This window comes from Tympanuchus pallidicinctus, unplaced genomic scaffold (assembly GCF_026119805.1).
Source record: "Tympanuchus pallidicinctus isolate F22 unplaced genomic scaffold, pur_lepc_1.0 scaffold1, whole genome shotgun sequence".
Lineage (NCBI taxonomy): Eukaryota > Metazoa > Chordata > Aves > Galliformes > Phasianidae > Tympanuchus > Tympanuchus pallidicinctus.
Window position 1 is genome coordinate 46,663,867 of NW_026294618.1, and position 19,383 is coordinate 46,683,249.

The following is a 19,383-nucleotide window of genomic DNA, read 5'->3' on the forward strand; positions in this document are numbered from 1 at the left end:
ATACGAACAAAGCTGTGTGTAGCATCACGTCTGAAGTAAGGAGAGGAGAACGCTGAGGCTCTCCTCCCGCACGCAGCCGGCAGTTAATCATTAAGCCCATGCAGACCCGCTCCCCCGTGCCTCCAGCCCCGACCCTCCCCGGGAGCTGCCGTCAGGAGGGAGGGGCGCACCGGGCCCGCCGCCTCCCGGTGCACACCTGTCTCCGGCTTCGCCTCTCCTCTCTCTCGGCCGTCCCCGCCACCGCAGCCCCGCACAAGCGGCCCGCACCGCCCCGCGTCCGTCCCGTCTCGTCCCGTTCGGCCGTCCATGGGAGCGGCGGCGAAGCGAGGCAGGTGCCGCTGAGCAGCATGGCCAAGGGGCCCGAGCAAGAGGACGCCTTCCTGCACCTCCCGGCCACGCAGGCGATGTCTGCCGCCGCCGCCGCCGCGCCGGAGGAGTGTTATGCGGAGCTGCTGGCGGGCGGCCTGCTGCCCTACGCCGAGGAGGGGCTGGGAACCGGGAGGGGGCTGCCGGAGTTGCCCGTTGCCATCAAGTCGGGTGAGGACCGCGGGGAGAGCCGCGGGGGCGGGCCCGGCCCGTTGGGCAGCGCCGGTTTAACGGGAGGCTCGGGGGGACGGTGTGCTGCCGACCTAACGCCATCCCCGGGCTGCTTCTCTCTCCGCTCCCTCTCGCGCAGAAGTGCCTTTTAACGGTGAGACTTTCTCCTCGGAAGAAGAGGATGCGGATACTCACGACGGCAAACTGAGAGCCGCGGACAAGAGCCCGTCCCCGAAGAAGAGCATCACGCAGATGATGAAGGACAAGAAGAAGCAGACGCAGCTCACCCTGCAGTGGTAGGGCCGGCTGGACGGGGGGGGCTCCCAAAGGGCCGCTCCTCCACCTCGGGGCTGTGCCGGCAACGGGAGCGGCACCGCGCCGCTCGTTGGCCCTGGCCGCGTTCATTGGGTTCCTTGGGCTTATTTCAACTTCTTATAACCCTCATCTCCCCCAAATTCCCGATGTTTTGAATTAGCGGAGGTTTATCTGTTAGCAGAAACCTCTGTCGGGTTCCCCCGGCATATGGCTGTGAGAGGTGATGGAAGATCAGATTTATTCGGGGCAGAAAGCACTGTGGATCAGCTTATTGTACCTGGATGTGTGATCTAGGCTTCTAATACGGAATGAAATTGTGCTTATTTAGCTGGTCGTCCTGACTGAGTAGGGATACACTACTAATATGCATATAGTCAGTTCTGTTATTTTGTTTCAGGAAAATAAAATGCATAACATTCTGTCTTCTTTTCAGAAGCACTAAACCTAAATATCTTTAAAAAATGTAGAAATGACAAATTACCTAAGAATTATACTTGCTGTTATTATTCTATACAGCGACAGTTACATTTTCACTGTCTCTCACTGTACTTTTTGCATTACATTCTACCACCCACAGATGCCCTAACTCTGTTTCAGTTTAGTAAAAATGAACCAAAGAAGAGTTCAAACTCTGTAAGCTTTAACCTACAGAATTTAAACCTTTAAAAGCTAAGGCTTTAGGTCTTTCCTAAAGTATTCTGGAAGTTAGTGGGCAATACTGTTGAATTAAATGGGAGCTTAGATACCAAATGCAGGCTGTAAATCTAGAGCTTTCTTTATGACTGAAAAACCAGAATAATGTGGGTATCCCAGTTTCTTACTTTAGTTTACATCTGGCTTAGAGCAGACAGAGAACTGTAAGGATTTGAGTCTGGGGAGGATGTGCAAAATTATTCCATGTGCAGTATTTACTGTGAGGTTTTTTCTTATACACTGGTGTAGTTTAGAAAACAAATTTATTGCATATAATTCCAGGAGTAGCAAATGATTGATGATGACAAAGAAAAGAAACAATCAGGATTTGGCCACCTTGTTGTTACCAACAGTTCAGCTAAAGAGGAGACAACTGGCTTTTACTTGTTTTTAAATTTGACTTTGTCAACCATTGTCGGGCACTTGTATTTTACAAACAGATGCACAAAAATGTATACTCTTCAGAAAATGTCAGATCTTTGATTTTTGCTATGGTTTGGACAAGAAACACCTTCAGGTCCCATGTGGAAAATAAAAATCTAAAGTAGGAAAAAAAAAAAGAGAGACAACATTTGGTGTTAAACGTATATTGGGACAGAAAATGCAAGATGAAGTCCCTGCTCTGTTCAAAGGTCAGGCTTAAACCCAGGTCTTTCACTGCGTAATTGGTGCTCATCTTCTCAGAGCAAAGTTGGTTCTTACGTGGTAGTCATTTAAACAAAAATCATTTAAATCAAATTGCATTGAAGAAGACTCGTTAGGAAAAGGGACCTGTCTCCAGGTGTTCCGTATTGTGCTGCTACCTTAAGCATCAAGTGTGGTCAATTTCTGGTGTGTGTCATATTCAGTAGAAACTCATATATGTGCCATTATAGAAATCTTAGTGAAATGGAAAAAAAAATAAAAATTAAAAAGAGGGCAGTGTCAGAAAAAGGAAAGGGGAATAAAATGGGGAAACATGCCGTGTTGCCTCTTACTCTTCAGTAAGAAGTTTCTTCTTGCTTTTTCTGTACAGGCTGGAAGAAAACTACATTGTCTGTGAGGGAGTTTGCTTACCAAGATGCATCCTTTATGCACATTATTTAGACTTCTGCAGAAAAGAGAAGCTAGAACCCGCCTGTGCTGCAACTTTTGGGAAGGTAAAGAACAAATGTCTTTATCATTCATTAGGCCAGTTCTTTGTCAGACTTTGAGTTTGGTGCACCTGTGTTAAAATGTTTAATAAATTCATGTTTTTTTTTGCTATTAATATACATAATGAAACTAATTATGTGATTACATATGAGAGGATTTTATGACAACCACTTTAGGAAAATCAAAAAGAACTTCAGCTTCTTCTTCTTTGTTTTATTTTCTCTCCAAGTGGTTTTTTTGTTTGTTTGTTTGTTTTTTGATGGTGACATTAATGTGGTTCTTTCCATTTAAAAAAAAAAAAAAAAAAAGACATAGAAGATGCTTTTAATTATACTAAAGTGTAAACTGAGAAGTGACACAACAAGCGATACAAGAATACAAGAAGGGGAATAAAAGTTAATAATGAAAAGAGCTCCTGAATGGGGGGAAAAAAAAGTTGATTTATCCCCTTTTCTGCCTTTCGCTACAATTAATCCTGAAATCATTTTAATGAAAGGGAGATGTGAACTTTCCTAATTAAACTCTGAGTAGTTAGTGAAAGAGGAAACCAAAAATGCTGATCTTTTCATTGTTTGTAGATAGCAAAATGCATTAATTTAATTAAATAATAATAATGGATTTTAAATCCAGTTCATAAAATGTTCACTTACTAATTTTTTCATCCTGAATAAGATACACTTTCTCAGTGTATATCTAATTTTCATTACACAGTTCCAACATAAATGAGGAAGACATCAGCTTTCCATTTAAACTTTGTTTTGACAGGGATCTATTAGCTATGTCTACTAGTTCTACTTCTATTATTGAGTTTTATTCTCAGTAAGTCTTTTCCCTTAAGCATTATTCTTTATGGGAAGAGTAAAATGTTTTTAGGGCAGTAATCTCAATTTCAGGAGTCCAGTGACAGAATGTTTTTCTTGATTTTATTTGAAACACGTTATGTGCCTAACAGAAACTTCCACACTGTTTCAGTGAGCATAAATGCATTTTAGACTGTGCAGCCTTTTGATAGTAGAGGGCATAGAAATAGGAAATATTTTTTCCTTAGCCTTGAGATCAGTTTTAAATCAAAGTTTGATTTATTATTTTTTTTAATTAAAAAATCGGCTTATTTCTAGCTGTTTGACTTTGAAAATGGAACGGCTGGCAGCCAAATCTTTCCCTTGGTTCTGTTTAGATCTCTGAAGCTAAAGATAGAGTTGTACCTTAGGGATCTGAATGGGGCAGGATCATGGGAGAAGATTTTGCATTGTAGAAGTGAAAATGGAAAGGAAGAGCAGACAAAGAACTTGAGAAGACTGGAGGTGCACAATGAGATGGATGAGGTTGGAAGGACCTCTGCAGTGTACAACACGCTTAATTGCTTACGTTGTGTCATGTTTGCCACAAACACTTATTTACAGACTACATTAGGCTGTGTATTGATCCGTACTTATCCTCCAGTTTCTTCCATGAAAAAAATGCCTGAGAAAGTACGCCACTGTTAGAAATTAATACAGTTATTCTCTCTTTAGACCATTCGCCAGAAATTCCCTCTTCTTACCACCAGGCGGCTTGGAACAAGGGGCCATTCCAAGTAAGGAGCTCTAATCTGTGTATCTGCTTACCAGATACGTTCTGCAAATCAAATGCATTTCCATGCCTTCATAATGAGTACTAATCGGTAGGAGGGGTTATTCAGATGGAAAGCTCTAAGCGATAACTTGTAATGTACATGATGAAACTGAAGTAGCATTTAAGTGAAAACATTACGGCAGGCATAATTTCTAAAAGCAAACTGATAAACCTTCTAAAGCACAGTTATTTTTATAGAGCCATTTGCTTGTTGAGAACATACGTCAAAATCTTGTATGTGTGTGTATAAAACATTTTATAACATATCATTACAGCTGTTTGTCTTTCTATAAATAATGTGCAATTTAACTGTGATTTCATTTGCCTTTTGTAAACCTGACAACTTTCAAACTGTTCAGTCCATAGCAATACTGCTCAATTTAAAGGCTGTAGGAAAAAGCACTGTCCTAAATTTAGAAGAAAGTATGTATCTGGATAATTTTTAAAAGCTCTGATTAGTATACAGCCTGTTGCATGGTTATTTCATATATGGTGTATCCATTTGATTCGTGCATTTCAGCTGCAGAATGTTAGAATGTAAAACATTCTGCAATTGCAAACAAATTGCAGGCAGTTACATATTATTATTACCTTTGGTGAAATGTTTTGTTTGTTCTGGTTCTGGCACTGTGTTTCTAGTTGTGGTAAAATGAGTCTAAAGCAGTGGTGAACAGTGGTAACAACATCCCTTGCTTCCACTCTCTCACCTATGTTCTCATGCCAAGACTGCTGAGGACATACTGAAGAATTTCTCCCTGGCTGATTTTTTAACTTTTAGTAGGAAATGTTCCCTTTTAAGGAAGTGAAAATGTACTGGTGTAAGGAATGTAGAGAAGCAATAATCTATAGATGCTGTATAGAGAGTTTTTAGGGAGTTACACTTCTAGAAAAGCCATGTATAGGGAATAAGAGGGATTTCATGCATTTTCTGCTGTGCTGAAGTTGAGCTGTGGTTACAGGCACAAGCTGCTGCAGATTTGGTCAGTTTTTCAAATGGACATTTGCTGTTGCTGTTGTGTTTAAATTTTTAAAGGATATGGCATTCATAGTCTGTGCAGAAACATTTGGTAACCTTCTGTTTCATGAATGCCTCTGTTAAGTCTTAATCATGTTCACAAGCCAGCATATTTAAGGGTATACTTTCAAGTTTTAATGAATGAGAGAATACAAGGGCAAAATACTGCAAAGATGCTCGTTATGTTTTTGATCTGATATATCTAATTAATTCATAAACAGGATCCAAACTTCTAAAACATGTAATATATCTGTGTCATTAAAGCATAGTATATAAGCATCCACTAAGCAAAGAGATATGTTTCAAATGTTTTTGACATGGGAATCTAACTATAGACTTAATTGCATCACTATAATTCTCTTTACTCTGAGATATTTAACTGTGCTAGTACAGATATGCTTCATACATAACATTTCTTCAGCAGATCTAATAGCCCTATGGTATTATGGTGCTATATTTTCATATGGATTAACTGTTCTTGGGCAATTTCCTCAAAGGAGGATGAGGCATCAGCAGGTTTTGTTTGAACATCTGGCGTATTTTTCTCTTTTTTTTTTTTTTTTTTTTCCCACAGGAGTTTTCCTCTTTAGCAATTAAATTCTAAATTTTAAGCATGATAGTGGAAGTGACTTGTTTTTTGTTGTGTTTTTTTGTTTTTTGTTTTAATTTTGTTGCTGCTGTTATTATTTAGATATAATATTAGAGAAGCAGTAATAGCACTAGCTATTTTTGACAATGATGTTTTGTGCTGTGATATTGCCCAGGAAGCAATTGTTGTCCAAAAGCATGAAAATGCTCTCCAGTAGAATCATTATTATATTACAAAGCAAAGCAAACTCCCTAAGAATAAAAAGCCCTGCACATACTGCATGCACACCCAGCAACACATTGATAGAGCCTGTCCGTGACCAGAAGAAAGCAAAGAAAATAAATTATCTATTTCAGGAACTTCAAGGTGACAGAAATTTTCTCCTACACCATACTCATGGACATGAACTGGATTTTAGAAAAAAATGCTGTTCTAAGATGTGAGGCATGGGTGCTGCTCTAAGGTGTGAGATATACAGACAAATGTTGGTTTCTCTTCAGGCTCTGAGCAACATTTTTTTGTCTGAGGTTCCAGGAGGGGCCTTAGAAGTGGTTCTAATAAATTCAATAACTTGGGTCCTCAGTCAGAGTGTGCCTCACTCTAATGGTATATTTGTACTGCATGTACAAATGTAAATACTAAAATACTCTTTTAAACATTTGACCAAAAAAGTACAGCATATTGGACATAGTTTTGTCAGCAGTGTTCACTTTATCTCTGATGCCCATGCTGATCACTCCAGGTTGCTGAATAGCAGGGGAAATTTCTATATCCCAACTGACTGAAGGAGGGCACAGCACCATAAATAAACAAATGTTGCAGACTCTTCTCTGAGATTACCATTTCTTAAGCAATGGTTGTCTGTAGACCAGGTTCCGAAGCCTCCTTTTTGCACAGGCAGTGTTGAATATACCATGGCCATTGGTAGAATTTAGTTGTGATCTTCACTGTACATGAGTTATGTGGAGCAGCTATTCAGGAAAATGCACACGGGAGGCTGCTGAGCTCAAGTTACAATTTAATTTCTATGTAGACTTTGACCAATGTTGAATCTTAGCTTTTATCCATCATGTCTGAAAACTATTATCTTATTTATTAGGAGTGATTTAGTGGGTTAATAAAACTGATATGGCAGCTGGCCCCATGATAACAAGTAATTGCGAGTCCCTGAACAGCTTAAGCCTATCATTTCCTTATCAGCTATCATTTGTGTCAGTGTATGCTAAAATCAGGGCTACTAGTTGCATAGGAACATATGCTACAATAAGCCACTGAAGTTAAGAGAAAAGCAGTTCAGTTTGTTTTTCAATAGATCTGTTACAAAAATAAAGAGTAAGTTTCTTATGCCAGCTGATTTCATTTTATGAATTATATGATAGAAATAGAAAAGTAGAACACGTATAAGGAGACAGAAAGAGGGCACTTGAAGTTGTAGGGTAAAGATGTTATGAGCATGTCTGAAGTAAGTATATTACTATCAACAGTGATAGTTGTAAAAAAGTAAAAAGTAAAAAAGAGCAAAAAAAAAAGATACTCAACTAATCACTTTGGGATGTAAGAGAATAAAAATCTTTATATCTTCTTATTCTATGAAGCATGCCAGGCACAACTTGAAAAGCACAGATAATTTTTTTTTTTTAATATAGCTTCTGTGCCATGATTAGAAAGCTGCATTATTTCATTAGTAAACATTCAAGGAAATTAGAAGGATAGTTGCTCTGCTCTAAGGACATGCTGAATAGGTGCTGAAAGCTTCCATTCTTCATGTAATAAGATGTCACAAATGTAAATTCTGGTATCTTGGGGCATTCCAGAACAGGAACAAATATTTCTCCAGCCATTACAAATCTGAGAATGCCAATCACACAACAGTGGCTTTTTCTAGCCCAAAAATCTGTTATTACTAAATTAGATATTGAATAATATAGACCTTAATTCCTAATGTGTGAAAAATATTTGGTTTTCTTTGGCTTCTGGTATACCAATAGGGAGTTCCAACTGGTGTGTAATTGAAACTGAGAGGTTTGGGATGTCAGAATGCAGATAAATGCTTGCTCATATGGTGAATGCCAAGTATATTACTGTGCCTGTAACATTTCTAAAGAAGTAATCAGAGCTCTGTTTAGTTTTTCATCCTGTGCAATGCACAGACTTTGTGATGTCAAGATTAAGTAAACAGTGTTCTTTCTTTCACAGGATCCATACATATACGTTTTCAAAACTACCTAAGTCTCATCGAAAATAACTTCATTTTTATGAAAGAGAAAAAAAAGTCCACGCCTTTAGCATTTTTGTCAGAACCCTTTCAAATATTAGGAATTTTATGATATAGGCGTTTGGCCCAAATCCATCTGTTTAATACCCCTTGACCAAGAGTAATGACTGAAAAGCTTCAGGACTTTAATTTTCACAATACAGATGACGCATGAATGTATCTGAAATAGAGGACAACTGTACAGCATTTTGACATTTAATGAAAGGTCACATTTAGTGTAAGACATCCTAAACCACCTTGAAATGTTGCTCTGATTTTGTCACTCAGCTTTGATTTTATTCAGTAAAAAGGGGACTGTAATAAGCAGATGTACCTGTGTCTGATCTTCTGAGAATTAACAGATATTTTATAATGCTGTATTCATCACATCACTATCCCAAGAGAAATATTTTTTCAGGAAAAGAAAATCAGAAACGTAAATTAATAGATGAGAGACATGAGAGACATTTGGCCTTCTAAGGGTCTCGCCACTGTGATCTGCCAGTATTACATAGATTCATCAATTTCAGACAAACAATATAAGCCATGATATTTAACAGCAGCCACTTTTTGCTAGTTTTCTGGCTATGAAATCCTGGATGCACCCAATGGAAACAGAAATGACTATGTCAGCCAAGACTTTCAGAGCCACCTAGGCTGAGCAAACTTATCATCAACAAATATTTTCTTAGTATATTTTGTATCTAATGTCTTTTTCATATATAGTTTTTTGTTCTTATCTGCAGCTACCCAATGTAAAAACAAACTGTAGAATTGTAATTTTTTTTTTTAAATGAGCATCATCAGGAATAGCAGAAGTGAGCTGAAAACCTTCATATGTTCTATGAACTACTTGCTGGTACTGTGTCCAAGCCGGGGACCCCAGTACAGGAAGAATGAGAAGCTGTTGGAGTGGATCCAGAGGAGGGCCACAAAGATGATCAGGTGTTTGGAGCACCTCTCCTATGAAAATAGGTTGAAGGAACTGGGCTTGTTTAGCTTGGAACAGCGAAGGCATCAGGGAGACCTCATCACAGCCTTCTAGTGTTTAAAGGGAGCTTACAGGCAGGAGGGAGACAGAATTTTTACACAGTATGATAGTGATAGGGCAAAGGGAAATGGCTTTAAGCTAAAAGAGGGGAGATTTAAGTTAGATGTTAGGAAGAAAGTCTTTACTCAAAAGGTGGTGAGGCACTGGCGCAGGCTGCCCTGAGAAGCTGTGAGTGCCCTGTCCCTGGAGGTGTTCTAGGCTGGGTTGGATGGAGCCCTGGGCAGCCTGATCTGGTGAGTGGCAGTACTGCCCATTGGCACGGGCTTGTAACTAGGTGATCTGTAAGGTCCCTTCCAACTTAAGCCATTCTATGTTTGTATCTTAAGAATGAAGTTTTTGAGAAGTTTTTGAAGTGTTTTAGTGAAATCAGTGCAATGTGTTGCCTATCACCCCTGATGGAATTTTTCCATGACCAAATCTTGCTCTCCCACTCTGCTCAGGAAGGTCACTTCTTCCACAGCAAAATCAGTGGAAAGCAGTATCTTATGCATAATGAGATTTCTTAGCACCAGCTCTTAATGTTAAGGTGTTGTGCTCAGAGCAGCAGGGGATATACAATAAATGTTTCCTTCTTCCAGTTCTGCTTTGAGGGCAATAATTTCCAGGAGAGCAATGAGGGAGATGAATGGAGATGATAACTGCTTAAACAGCTAAAGCGGAGTCAGTCAGCCTACAACCCATGAGATGAATGAATGAATAATGTATTAGCATTGCTCATCGCAGAAGGATGAACACTAATTTATGGGGGAAAAAAGCAGTAGGGAGTTACTTTTACTGGAGAAATCCTCTAGATAAAACAGTAGTATACCTGATAGATTATTACACCTGATGGATCAAGCCAGCACCTTTGCACAACCTGGAATTAAAATGAAAGACAATGCATATTAAGAGAAAGAGATATAACAGGTTTCTGGTAGATATATTCTTCCAAGTAACATGATTGTAAAAGAGAAAATGTTTTAAATTTAGAGAAGATGTTAGCCTTGAATTTTGGACAGTGACAATTCTATTTTCTATGAGACCAGATTTTTTTTTTCTATGGCACTGAAAGAAATTAGTAGAAACTGTTAAGGAAAGTTTTCATATAGCATTGAAGATCAATTTGACAGTTTGTTTTATTTGACATGTCATACAGAAATAAAAATACTCTCTCTTTATTTTTCCCCCCCCCACAGGTATCACTATTATGGAATTGGCATTAAAGAAAGCAGTGCATACTACCACTCTGTGTACTCTGGCAAAGGCTTAACCAGGTACAGTAGCATATATCTGAGATGTAAAGCCTCTGCACCTGCTTTAGAAAGATGGTCAGTGGAGGTGCTATTTAAAACTTCCCTAAGGAAGGTATTTATAGGACACTAATTGCTGTTGATACCAGAACTAATATTGCTGCAACTGTCAATATCTGGCATTCAAAGATTTAGGTAGCAATTTGCTCCTTAGATACATTGATTTTTGCTTTAACAGCTTGATCTGGATCTTTCACTCGTATCTACCAGTATGGCCTCATCATAGTAAGCACAGAGCTGTATTAACATATACCATAAGAGGATTTTTTAGTGTAAGAGAGCAAAACACATTTTCCGGAATACTTGTCTCATTTTGTTTGCTTGTGCATCATCCTGTGATTTCTTTCCCCAGGACAGCTTCCCATTATGAAACGTCTGGAGAACGGTGTGAAGCTGGCACCTGTGGGTAGGAGGGAGGAGGGGTTAGTGTAGATTAATATTTACAGGTCCTTTAACTGGCTAATATCAGTTTAAACCTAACCCAGGAAGCTCTAATTATATTTATTTAAGGGACAGCTAGCAGGATCAATACGTTACGATAGCTGCCTGTTGGTTTGCCAGAGATTAATAGTTCGTAAAACAAATGTCTGTGTTCACATATGGCTTGAATGACGGCTTTCATTGTCTACAGCAGTACGCCCATGTAAGTGGGAACTAGGAGAAAGGAAAAGAGTAAATGAGCTTGCAATCACACACAGAAAATTCAGCTGCTATCAGATTCAGGTTATACCCAAAGAGCCTTTTCCAAACAACATAACAAGTGTAAAAATTGGGGGTAATGTCACCAGTAATGCTGAAAAGGAGGATTCTCTCTACTGAAGGCCTCAAGGTATAATAGAATGGAATATGCTATTTCCATACCCATCGTTTGTCCAAAGCTGTGGAGGTGCTGCTGGTGCACAGCTAGATTATTTTTTTCACAATTTAGCATTATCTTGGACAAATTGTTTGTTGAATTGACAAAAATCAGTTCTTTTCATGTAAAGGAATATCGTTATTCTTAAACCTCAACTCAGTGTCAGCCAATGCCCTTTTCACTGAAAACTCTATCCTCACACAATCTAATAATCATAAATGCGAACAAATTGGAGATTCTGCAAAATTCCTCAGGGCTGGATTTTCAACTGTCTTTGCTCACATAATCATGTATGTAGATTTTTGCAAGTACTTCACACTTCTGAAGACCATTTTTTCATATCAGTGAGATAGCTGTGCATTTTTGAAAATCCTGTGCTCCACATATCAGAATTATGCCAAATACTCCAAAAGAATCATGTCTTGAAATTCCTAAAATTAAGGTGGTTTGTTTCCAAAGGTAACTCTAGATATCCCTGTCTTGAATAAGAAATACAAGAAGAGGGACTGGACTCTCAGCTTATCGGTTGCTTAGCATTCACTAGTTAGGAACTTTTTATTTGTGTTTGGACTTGTGCTCTCATGTTGGAATCATTGAATTTTCAGGATTCAGCAGTCACTAGCTGATTTAGAACTGAAGCTTGAATGCTGACTTTGCATAGTCAGGGCTATCACTGTGTTTGGATATGGCTGTGTGAGGGCAGTGACGCAGTAGTCTGGTGTTAATAGCAGACTTACAGGGAAGAAAACTCAGGCAACGTGGGGATTCAGAATAGTGTGTAAATATCCCAGTTACTGCTTGCTAAATATAATGATCCATCTTTAACCTCTGCCCTTTGCCCAATCACTGTTCTAGAAGTGAGCAATAAAAATTTTTTCCTGGATCAATCTCAGAGCAGAAATAGGCACTGGAAATATATGATTTGATGATGGTATCAGTTCACACTAAGCCAACACAAGTAAAAGTACGTGTAGTTCTTTACCACAACACATGCTAAGTAAATGGCAGCTTGTGAAATGATTAGAAGGGGCCTTGGTTTAGTTGCCTAAATATAGGCCTGCAATTCCATTTCAGATTTAATTGACATTTGAGTGTTAATATCTTTGTAACTGAGCTGACTACTGTGGTCTTTAAATGTAGGATTGTTGATGCTTAAATCCTTTAATTCCACAGTAAATTTGACCTCCTAGTTCATTTAAATATCACACTTTGTACCACAAAAGGAGAGTAACTGATGCTAAAGTTGTTGATATACATAGCATTTTAAGAAGCATAGTTTTAGGTTGTGATTAAGGTTCTGGAGGAACAATTTTAGCAGATGCTGCTTAGTGTTTCTGCTGTACATTCTGTGTACATTATACTACCTCTGTAGAAATCTGCAGTCCATAGCAAAAACATTTAGCTATGAAGCTAATCAGCAACTCATTGTAGTCAGCTGTGAGTTATGCCTTCATTCATGCTCTTCTATTAGCAAACCAGGGAATTCTGTGGGTAACGTAATGAATCATCACGTGATGGGAACTGTGCCTTGCCTGAGCAGGTGGAATTCATAATCTTTCAGTCTCTGGTTTTGAGTCCTGCCAGCATAGCATCTCAACAACATGGAATGACTGCATTGCTGCTAATAATTATAAGACTTTGTTGCCCACAGTATCTTATCAGCTGGCAGAAGAGGAAGTAACAATGATCAAACAAGCAGTGCTATCTTGCACATTTATCATTATACTGATCCTTTAGAGTCTCTATCCTTACACATTCTTTAGTGAAGTAGCTGTAATTTAAAAGGTGTGTTTTCTAATGTCTGCCTCTTAGTCCATTGAATTCATCAGGAATCTCTGGAATGGACTATTAAAAGCACAGTCACCCTACTGCAAAGTATTTTTGATAGTTACAAAATACTTCATCTCAGAAATGCATTTTGCTTGTATCAGAATAGTACTGTGGTAAAAGAGAGTGAGAGATCATACGTTTTCTTAATTTTCCTAGAAAGTGTAAATTCTAGATACATTTTGTTTCTATTCTGAATTTACTCAGCTGCATAAAAAAATTTGAGTTTCCTCAACCTCATGGACTTGCATTACGTTGCTCTTCCGATGTTTGTAAAGTTGCAGAGATCCAAAGAAATAAACTGAAATTGAGTTTTATACATCACTTTTTGGTCCGTGGTCTGAATCTTCATGTTTAAAAGCTACTTTCAGTAAGTTTCCTTGCTATCGTAAAACACTTGCAAGCCAATGGAACAAGTTTAGAAAAAAGCATGGGTTTTAGTATTATATTTGGAGAAACATAAGTCATTTTTCTAGTCGACCTATTTTACATGTAGATACAGGTATGTAAGTATGTGTATATGACAGAATGATAGAATATACCTGTATGTATATTAAAAATGTTTTACTTATGAAAAAATAATAAAATACATTTATTTTCAAAGGTTCTCTGGAAGCAAGTTGAAGAATGAGGTAAGTGCTTTAGTTGGTTTCCTTTCACTCCTATCATAATCAAAATAGTATTTGTAACCTGTGGTTTTCTTTATTCACTTCTTTCAAAATTTCAGCAGTATTTTGAATTAAAGGTTAGACTGCAGAACCCTTTTTCATGTCACTGAGTATTTGCTCCTCTAAATACATACTGGAAAGTAAGACTGAAAGTGAAATTTCAAATTCGTGTTCCAACCTAATGCAGCTGCAGAGGTTTGTAACAGACTTTCCTAAACAGAGGCTCAAGGTCTAGCTTCTAAGATTTTTGTGTCCATTACTTTTGTAGGAAGGCTTTCTCAGAATCTCATTGATCTGATTGGAAATTATGGGTTTTGATAAATGGAATTTTATACCTCTTCACCAGCATAGTCTTTTTCTCTTTTTGACTCTTTATGACGTTTATTATAATACATCTTTTTGCTACTTTTTCTTACTAGATGTAACAAAGAAACAGTCTTTAATCACTTATGGTCAACATTACAGCCTTTTGCTGTACTTCTTCCAATGTTATGATCTCTATAGATTTTTTTGTTTAAACAAAGTCTTGCAAAAGTCATGTCTCCAATTTTTGTTGGAAATATCTCTTCTGATGAATCCTAGAACCATGTATGTTTGGGATGTGTCAGTTTCACAGATCACCTACAGCTTTACTACTGTGCCATCTGATACAGTCGTTGTCATTCTGGCCATATTTGTTCTAGAAGATTAAAGAACATTGCACTACTATCTTAATGGTTAAGGAGTGCTCTCAGGATTGTTCTTTGATGCTGAGTTCAACTGTCATGGCACAGCCTGCATCCATACTACTGAACTCCTAATTCTAAAAACAGCACAGTCATTTCTCATTGCCTTTAGCATGAAGTAACAGTTGAAGCATGGCTGAGAATTGTTTAGAAGAGTTGTATCTGGCATGAACTGAAAAAAATGCCAGGAACCATTCTGAATGATGTAGTTTCAATATTGTCTGGGGTCATTTCTTGATGCCATTTAATTTACCAGACTAAATATAGTTTCTGTGATGAACTGATAGAAAACTGGTCTTTCTCCTTTTTTCATTTTCAGATAAGCAATTCCTTGCTGATAGCAGAAATTCTTATTGGTCCCTGAGAGTGTAGCTTTATTCTATTGATTTTCAGCCCCTTTATTGCCCTTATCTGAAAGCCATCCAGATATTTCTACATGACCTCTTGGTCTCCCTCTTTACTGATGATTTCATTAGCTCATGTCAGACAGTTTAATCTATGAAATACCCTGTGACATCAGTCCCAAATCTGATCTTTGAGAATTTTCACTTCATTTCCTTTTCTGCTCAGAAGTTTCACTGTAAACACTTGTTTAGCTGGAGCCACTTTCTTAAACATTTTACATTCTTCATCCAATCCCTTCTCTCACAAGCATATCTGATCATTTCCCATGGTAACACCATATCAATTATTTTAGTAAGTTTCCTATAGATTTGCAGCATTTTTCCCTGTTCAGATAATCAGCTATTTTATCAAAAGAAGACAGTGCTATGCCATGGGATATCAACATATTCAAGGATTCATCAGCAGTACTATAGCATTCATTTTTTCAGAGTTTGTGAATTAAAAATTTCTGATTCCCTTGGAATAAATGAATACATGCTTTAGTTCCATCTCAGATGTGGAGCTCATGTTTCCATCAACCTATCCCGTTTCAGCTCTTTCTGTCCCAGTCTTTAATACCTTGGTCCTCTCAGAAAAGTAATTACAAATAAGTCAGTGGAAATCAGTGAGAAAAGAGCATGAGATCTCTATTTTGTAGCTCTGTTGCCTGAAATTACTGAGATGGCTTGTAAGAGAAAAACATGCTTTTGTAGACAAAACTGAATTTTAATAATCTCAGGTTATTGAAAAGTTGGCAACATACTTTCTATTAAAGTGAATAGCGATGTGTCCTTATTCATAAGCTTGAAAGCATATGCAATTAGGTATTCAGAAACAGTTACAATGGTTGCATAAGGTGTCTCAGTAGAAACATAAAGACACTGAAAAGATGTTAAAGCTCTGATTGTCTAAATATGCTGAGTAAATGGCATTTGAATGAACACTTACTTAGTGCCAGAGACACTGTTTACTTCTGGCATGTTTTATCACATTTTCTAGTATTCTCTCTGCAGGGGGAGATATCAGCAAATTCTTTTATCTAAACCAGTTAGTGCACCATTAGAGTCTGTATGGTTAATTAAGCAGATAATATTACTGTCATTATCTTAATGTTAAATGGCCATTAGAAACAGATGGCATTAAATTGAAAGGGCAAGTGGCAGTGGGTTAAAATATAAATCCTAGAACTGAGACACAGTCATATAAGCCCATTAGCAAGGTACAGAACATTGCAAATTATTTAAGTCACCCACCAACACCACTGCCTTCTTTTACATGAACTAATCCCTTCTAATCAGAATTTTTAGTATATTTCCTGAGTAACTGCATCTTAAAGTAATCGAGATTGCTCCTGTTGTTAAAAAAGAACACAACAGCTAAACAAACAGACAAAAAAACACAAGCAGTTCCTGATACTTACAGGCAAAGTACTGACATGAAGAAATATTAATGCTTCAAAATTTCTATAACTTCTTTGATTTAGAGCTTGTATGTAGTTGGGTAGTAGGTAGCATAAGCAGAGTTTATTTACATTATGTAACTTATATACCTGGCTGTTTTGGTAGGGATATCACCCTATAGAAATGGGGGATAATATACATGGTGAATAAATTAGCTACCGCTATATTTTTGTCAGTGTTTCTGATAATTCCACTTGAATCTGACCTCCAGTTGGTGAGTCAAAATTTTTAGGGAATATTTTTTTGCTCTCCTTCATGCTATAGTGAAATTTGACTGTATGCAAAGGGGTAGGAAAAGGCCGCTTAAAGTGCTATTCAAACACTGAGGGCATGGCCAAAAATTCTGTTCATTAGTGCAAAAAGAATCTGCTCGGAAGTAATGGATTTACCACAGGAGTATGCAGAAAGTCTGCTCAAAGCCTTTGCCAGGCTTTAACATAAGGACTGGGTAGACTAAAATGTAACAATGAGTTTCAGACAAATAATCTTTCCTAGATGTGAGTGAAGTCCTCTGAGGATAAGCAAGATCCAGTAAGGACAGCTCTATAACACAGATTCTATTGCTTCTCTTGTGGATGAGGGTTTCATCTTATATCATTTTAGAGCTTAATAAGCATGTTGTGTTTCATGTTATAAATATAGGCATAGTAACATTATATCGCTGCAGGATGTGACTGTTTCACTCTGTGGAGAAACAGACTAAACCAGACTGTGAGCGTACAAGGTTAGGAATTTAATTGAGGATAGATTTACTTTATATTGCTTCATGGTCAGTTTGAGAACTGACACAGACAAGGCGGCTGTTGTCCATCCAAATCCCATCTCTCCAAAGGCTCACATCTAATAATCATTCCAGATCTTTTCTCGGTCAGCAACTATTATGAGATGTGTCTGTAATATTTCAGAATTCAAAAGCTGAAGAGACTTAGAGAATTCTAAGAACTGCAAGGAACTCTCAAATCAGTAGAATTTAGTGTAATTCAAGACAAATTTATCTTGACTCTAGGTCAGTGCTGACAATGCATCAACAAAGAAACAGGAGAACACAAAACCACAGTAAGGAAATCATCTTACTAAGACACAAAACTGAGATCATAATGCTAATGAACACGTTGTTAAAGAGGTAGCCCTAGAAAAATCATATATTCATTTCCTCTATAAGTTCCTTTGAAACTGCATTTCCTCTTTCCAGCCTTATTCTTTGACTCCTGAGTTTGAGTTTCAGGACTGAACTGCTTTACAGGATTTTTTTCTACTGTGTAAATCTATGCTTGTGCTTCCCAGCATAATTTTGTTTTGTTCTTATAGACAGAAACAAAATGCTCTGAAAATGTTTACTGAACCAGATGTAGACTCTCTGAAGTGAGCAGCCAAACTCTCAGTCACTTCAACAGATTAGGAGGAAGCCAGATAAAATCAGTGCCATGATGCAGAAGGATACACATCTCAATCTGTCTTTTTTTTTTTTCCTACATGAGTTTATGTGTGCACATGTTTCAGTGCAGTAGGAAACAGGACTGCAAGATGTTTTCTAGGGTTTCATGTCAATTCTGGCATAATTACTTGGAGCTATGTAATAAATATATTGTTCGGAAGTGTCCCTACATACCATCATACCCATAATGCTATTAAATATTATCAAAAGTTATGATAACATAAAATGTCAGGTATTGCATTTAAAGCAGCAGAATCCACTCTCGTAGTGCTATCAGAGCAGCAAGAGAACAGGGGAGAGCCATAGCACCAACAGTACCCAAGCTCCTTGCACAGGAAAGATGCATCTTAAGTAAAACTTAGTGTTACCCTGAGGATATCACAATCCATCCTGTAGAAGAGAGTAAGTGATGATATTCTACAGAGTTTTTAAACATAGACTAAATTCAAATCTTACAGAATTCCATGAAATAATGTGGTCCAAAGGTTGCATTGTTCTGATAACTGCAATTGGTATAGTTTAGATTTAGGCATATCTTTCATTACCTTTCTGATCTGAAATACAGGTCTGGATAAGCATCATTATTTTGAAGACTAATCTGAATATAGAAATTCTAGAATGCTGAGGGACTCTTCAGATAATATATATGTTTAGCATGAATTGTTGGTTTCTTTGAAGTTGAATTAGATATTTCAATGTTACTGTGTTTCCCTCACATTTCAGGGTGGTTTTACTCGGAAATATTCTCTGAGTTCCAAAACTGGAACTCTCCTCCCAGAGTTTCCAAGTGCCCAACATCTTTTACTTCAAGGATGCATTTCCAAAGACAAGGTAAAATATGAGATACTTCTCTTCTAATTTACAGATCAAAAATTGCCACAATGTTTCTTGATATCTTAGCCTTTGAGGTATTGACATGAAAGAGCCAGAAATGTCCATAATCAAACAGAGGTGACTGATTTATAGAGGGGGCAAACCTTTACTAACACCGATTAACTGGCTCTCCTCTGGAAAGATGGTTGAATTATTTACCTATTAACTGACCTAGTATTTTACAAACTGATGGTATGTAAGACGGGGAGAGCAAAACAAACAAACAGAGTTGTATTCATTCCAAATGCCTTTGGATTTAAGGTAAATTTTGTTCTGATTAGATCAGAACAAATAATTCACAGCAAATAATTAGATGAACTTTACGATCATTCATTAATTATTTGAAAGGAGACTGTGAAAATCAGAGTACACAGGTTTTTTTTAGAAGTTAGTAAAATTGTATTCCAGAAGTAAGTATACAGTCTTGCTTAACCAAAGGGTCAGTTCAAAGTATTGCTATAGTATGCTTTATATCTTTGGCTGCTTTCTTCTGTGATGTCTGTATTGTATTTCTGTTCACATTACAGACTGCTATGTCCCTGAAGTGAGATAGATACCTTTTTGGTGCAAATTGTGAACTTGAATTTTAAGCTCCAGAATAGGTCATAATGGTGGTTGTCTTGAGATATGTTGCTTTAATACTTTTTGTTCAACGAGCCCTTCC

General features: G+C 37.7%; 1 protein-coding gene across 1 annotated transcript in view; it reads left to right on the forward strand.

Moving 5' to 3' along the window:
• The first annotated feature begins 135 nt into the window (after nucleotides 1-135).
• Nucleotides 136-19,383, forward strand: part of RFX6 (regulatory factor X6) — a 36,227-nt gene continuing 16,979 nt past the window's right edge. The window contains exons 1-7 of the mRNA XM_052689680.1: nucleotides 136-537; nucleotides 677-833; nucleotides 2,561-2,684; nucleotides 4,194-4,255; nucleotides 10,378-10,455; nucleotides 13,779-13,806; nucleotides 18,570-18,677. Of these exons, the coding sequence (XP_052545640.1) occupies nucleotides 348-537; nucleotides 677-833; nucleotides 2,561-2,684; nucleotides 4,194-4,255; nucleotides 10,378-10,455; nucleotides 13,779-13,806; nucleotides 18,570-18,677 (747 nt within the window). The 5' untranslated portion in view covers nucleotides 136-347. The remainder of the gene's footprint in view (nucleotides 538-676; nucleotides 834-2,560; nucleotides 2,685-4,193; nucleotides 4,256-10,377; nucleotides 10,456-13,778; nucleotides 13,807-18,569; nucleotides 18,678-19,383) is intronic.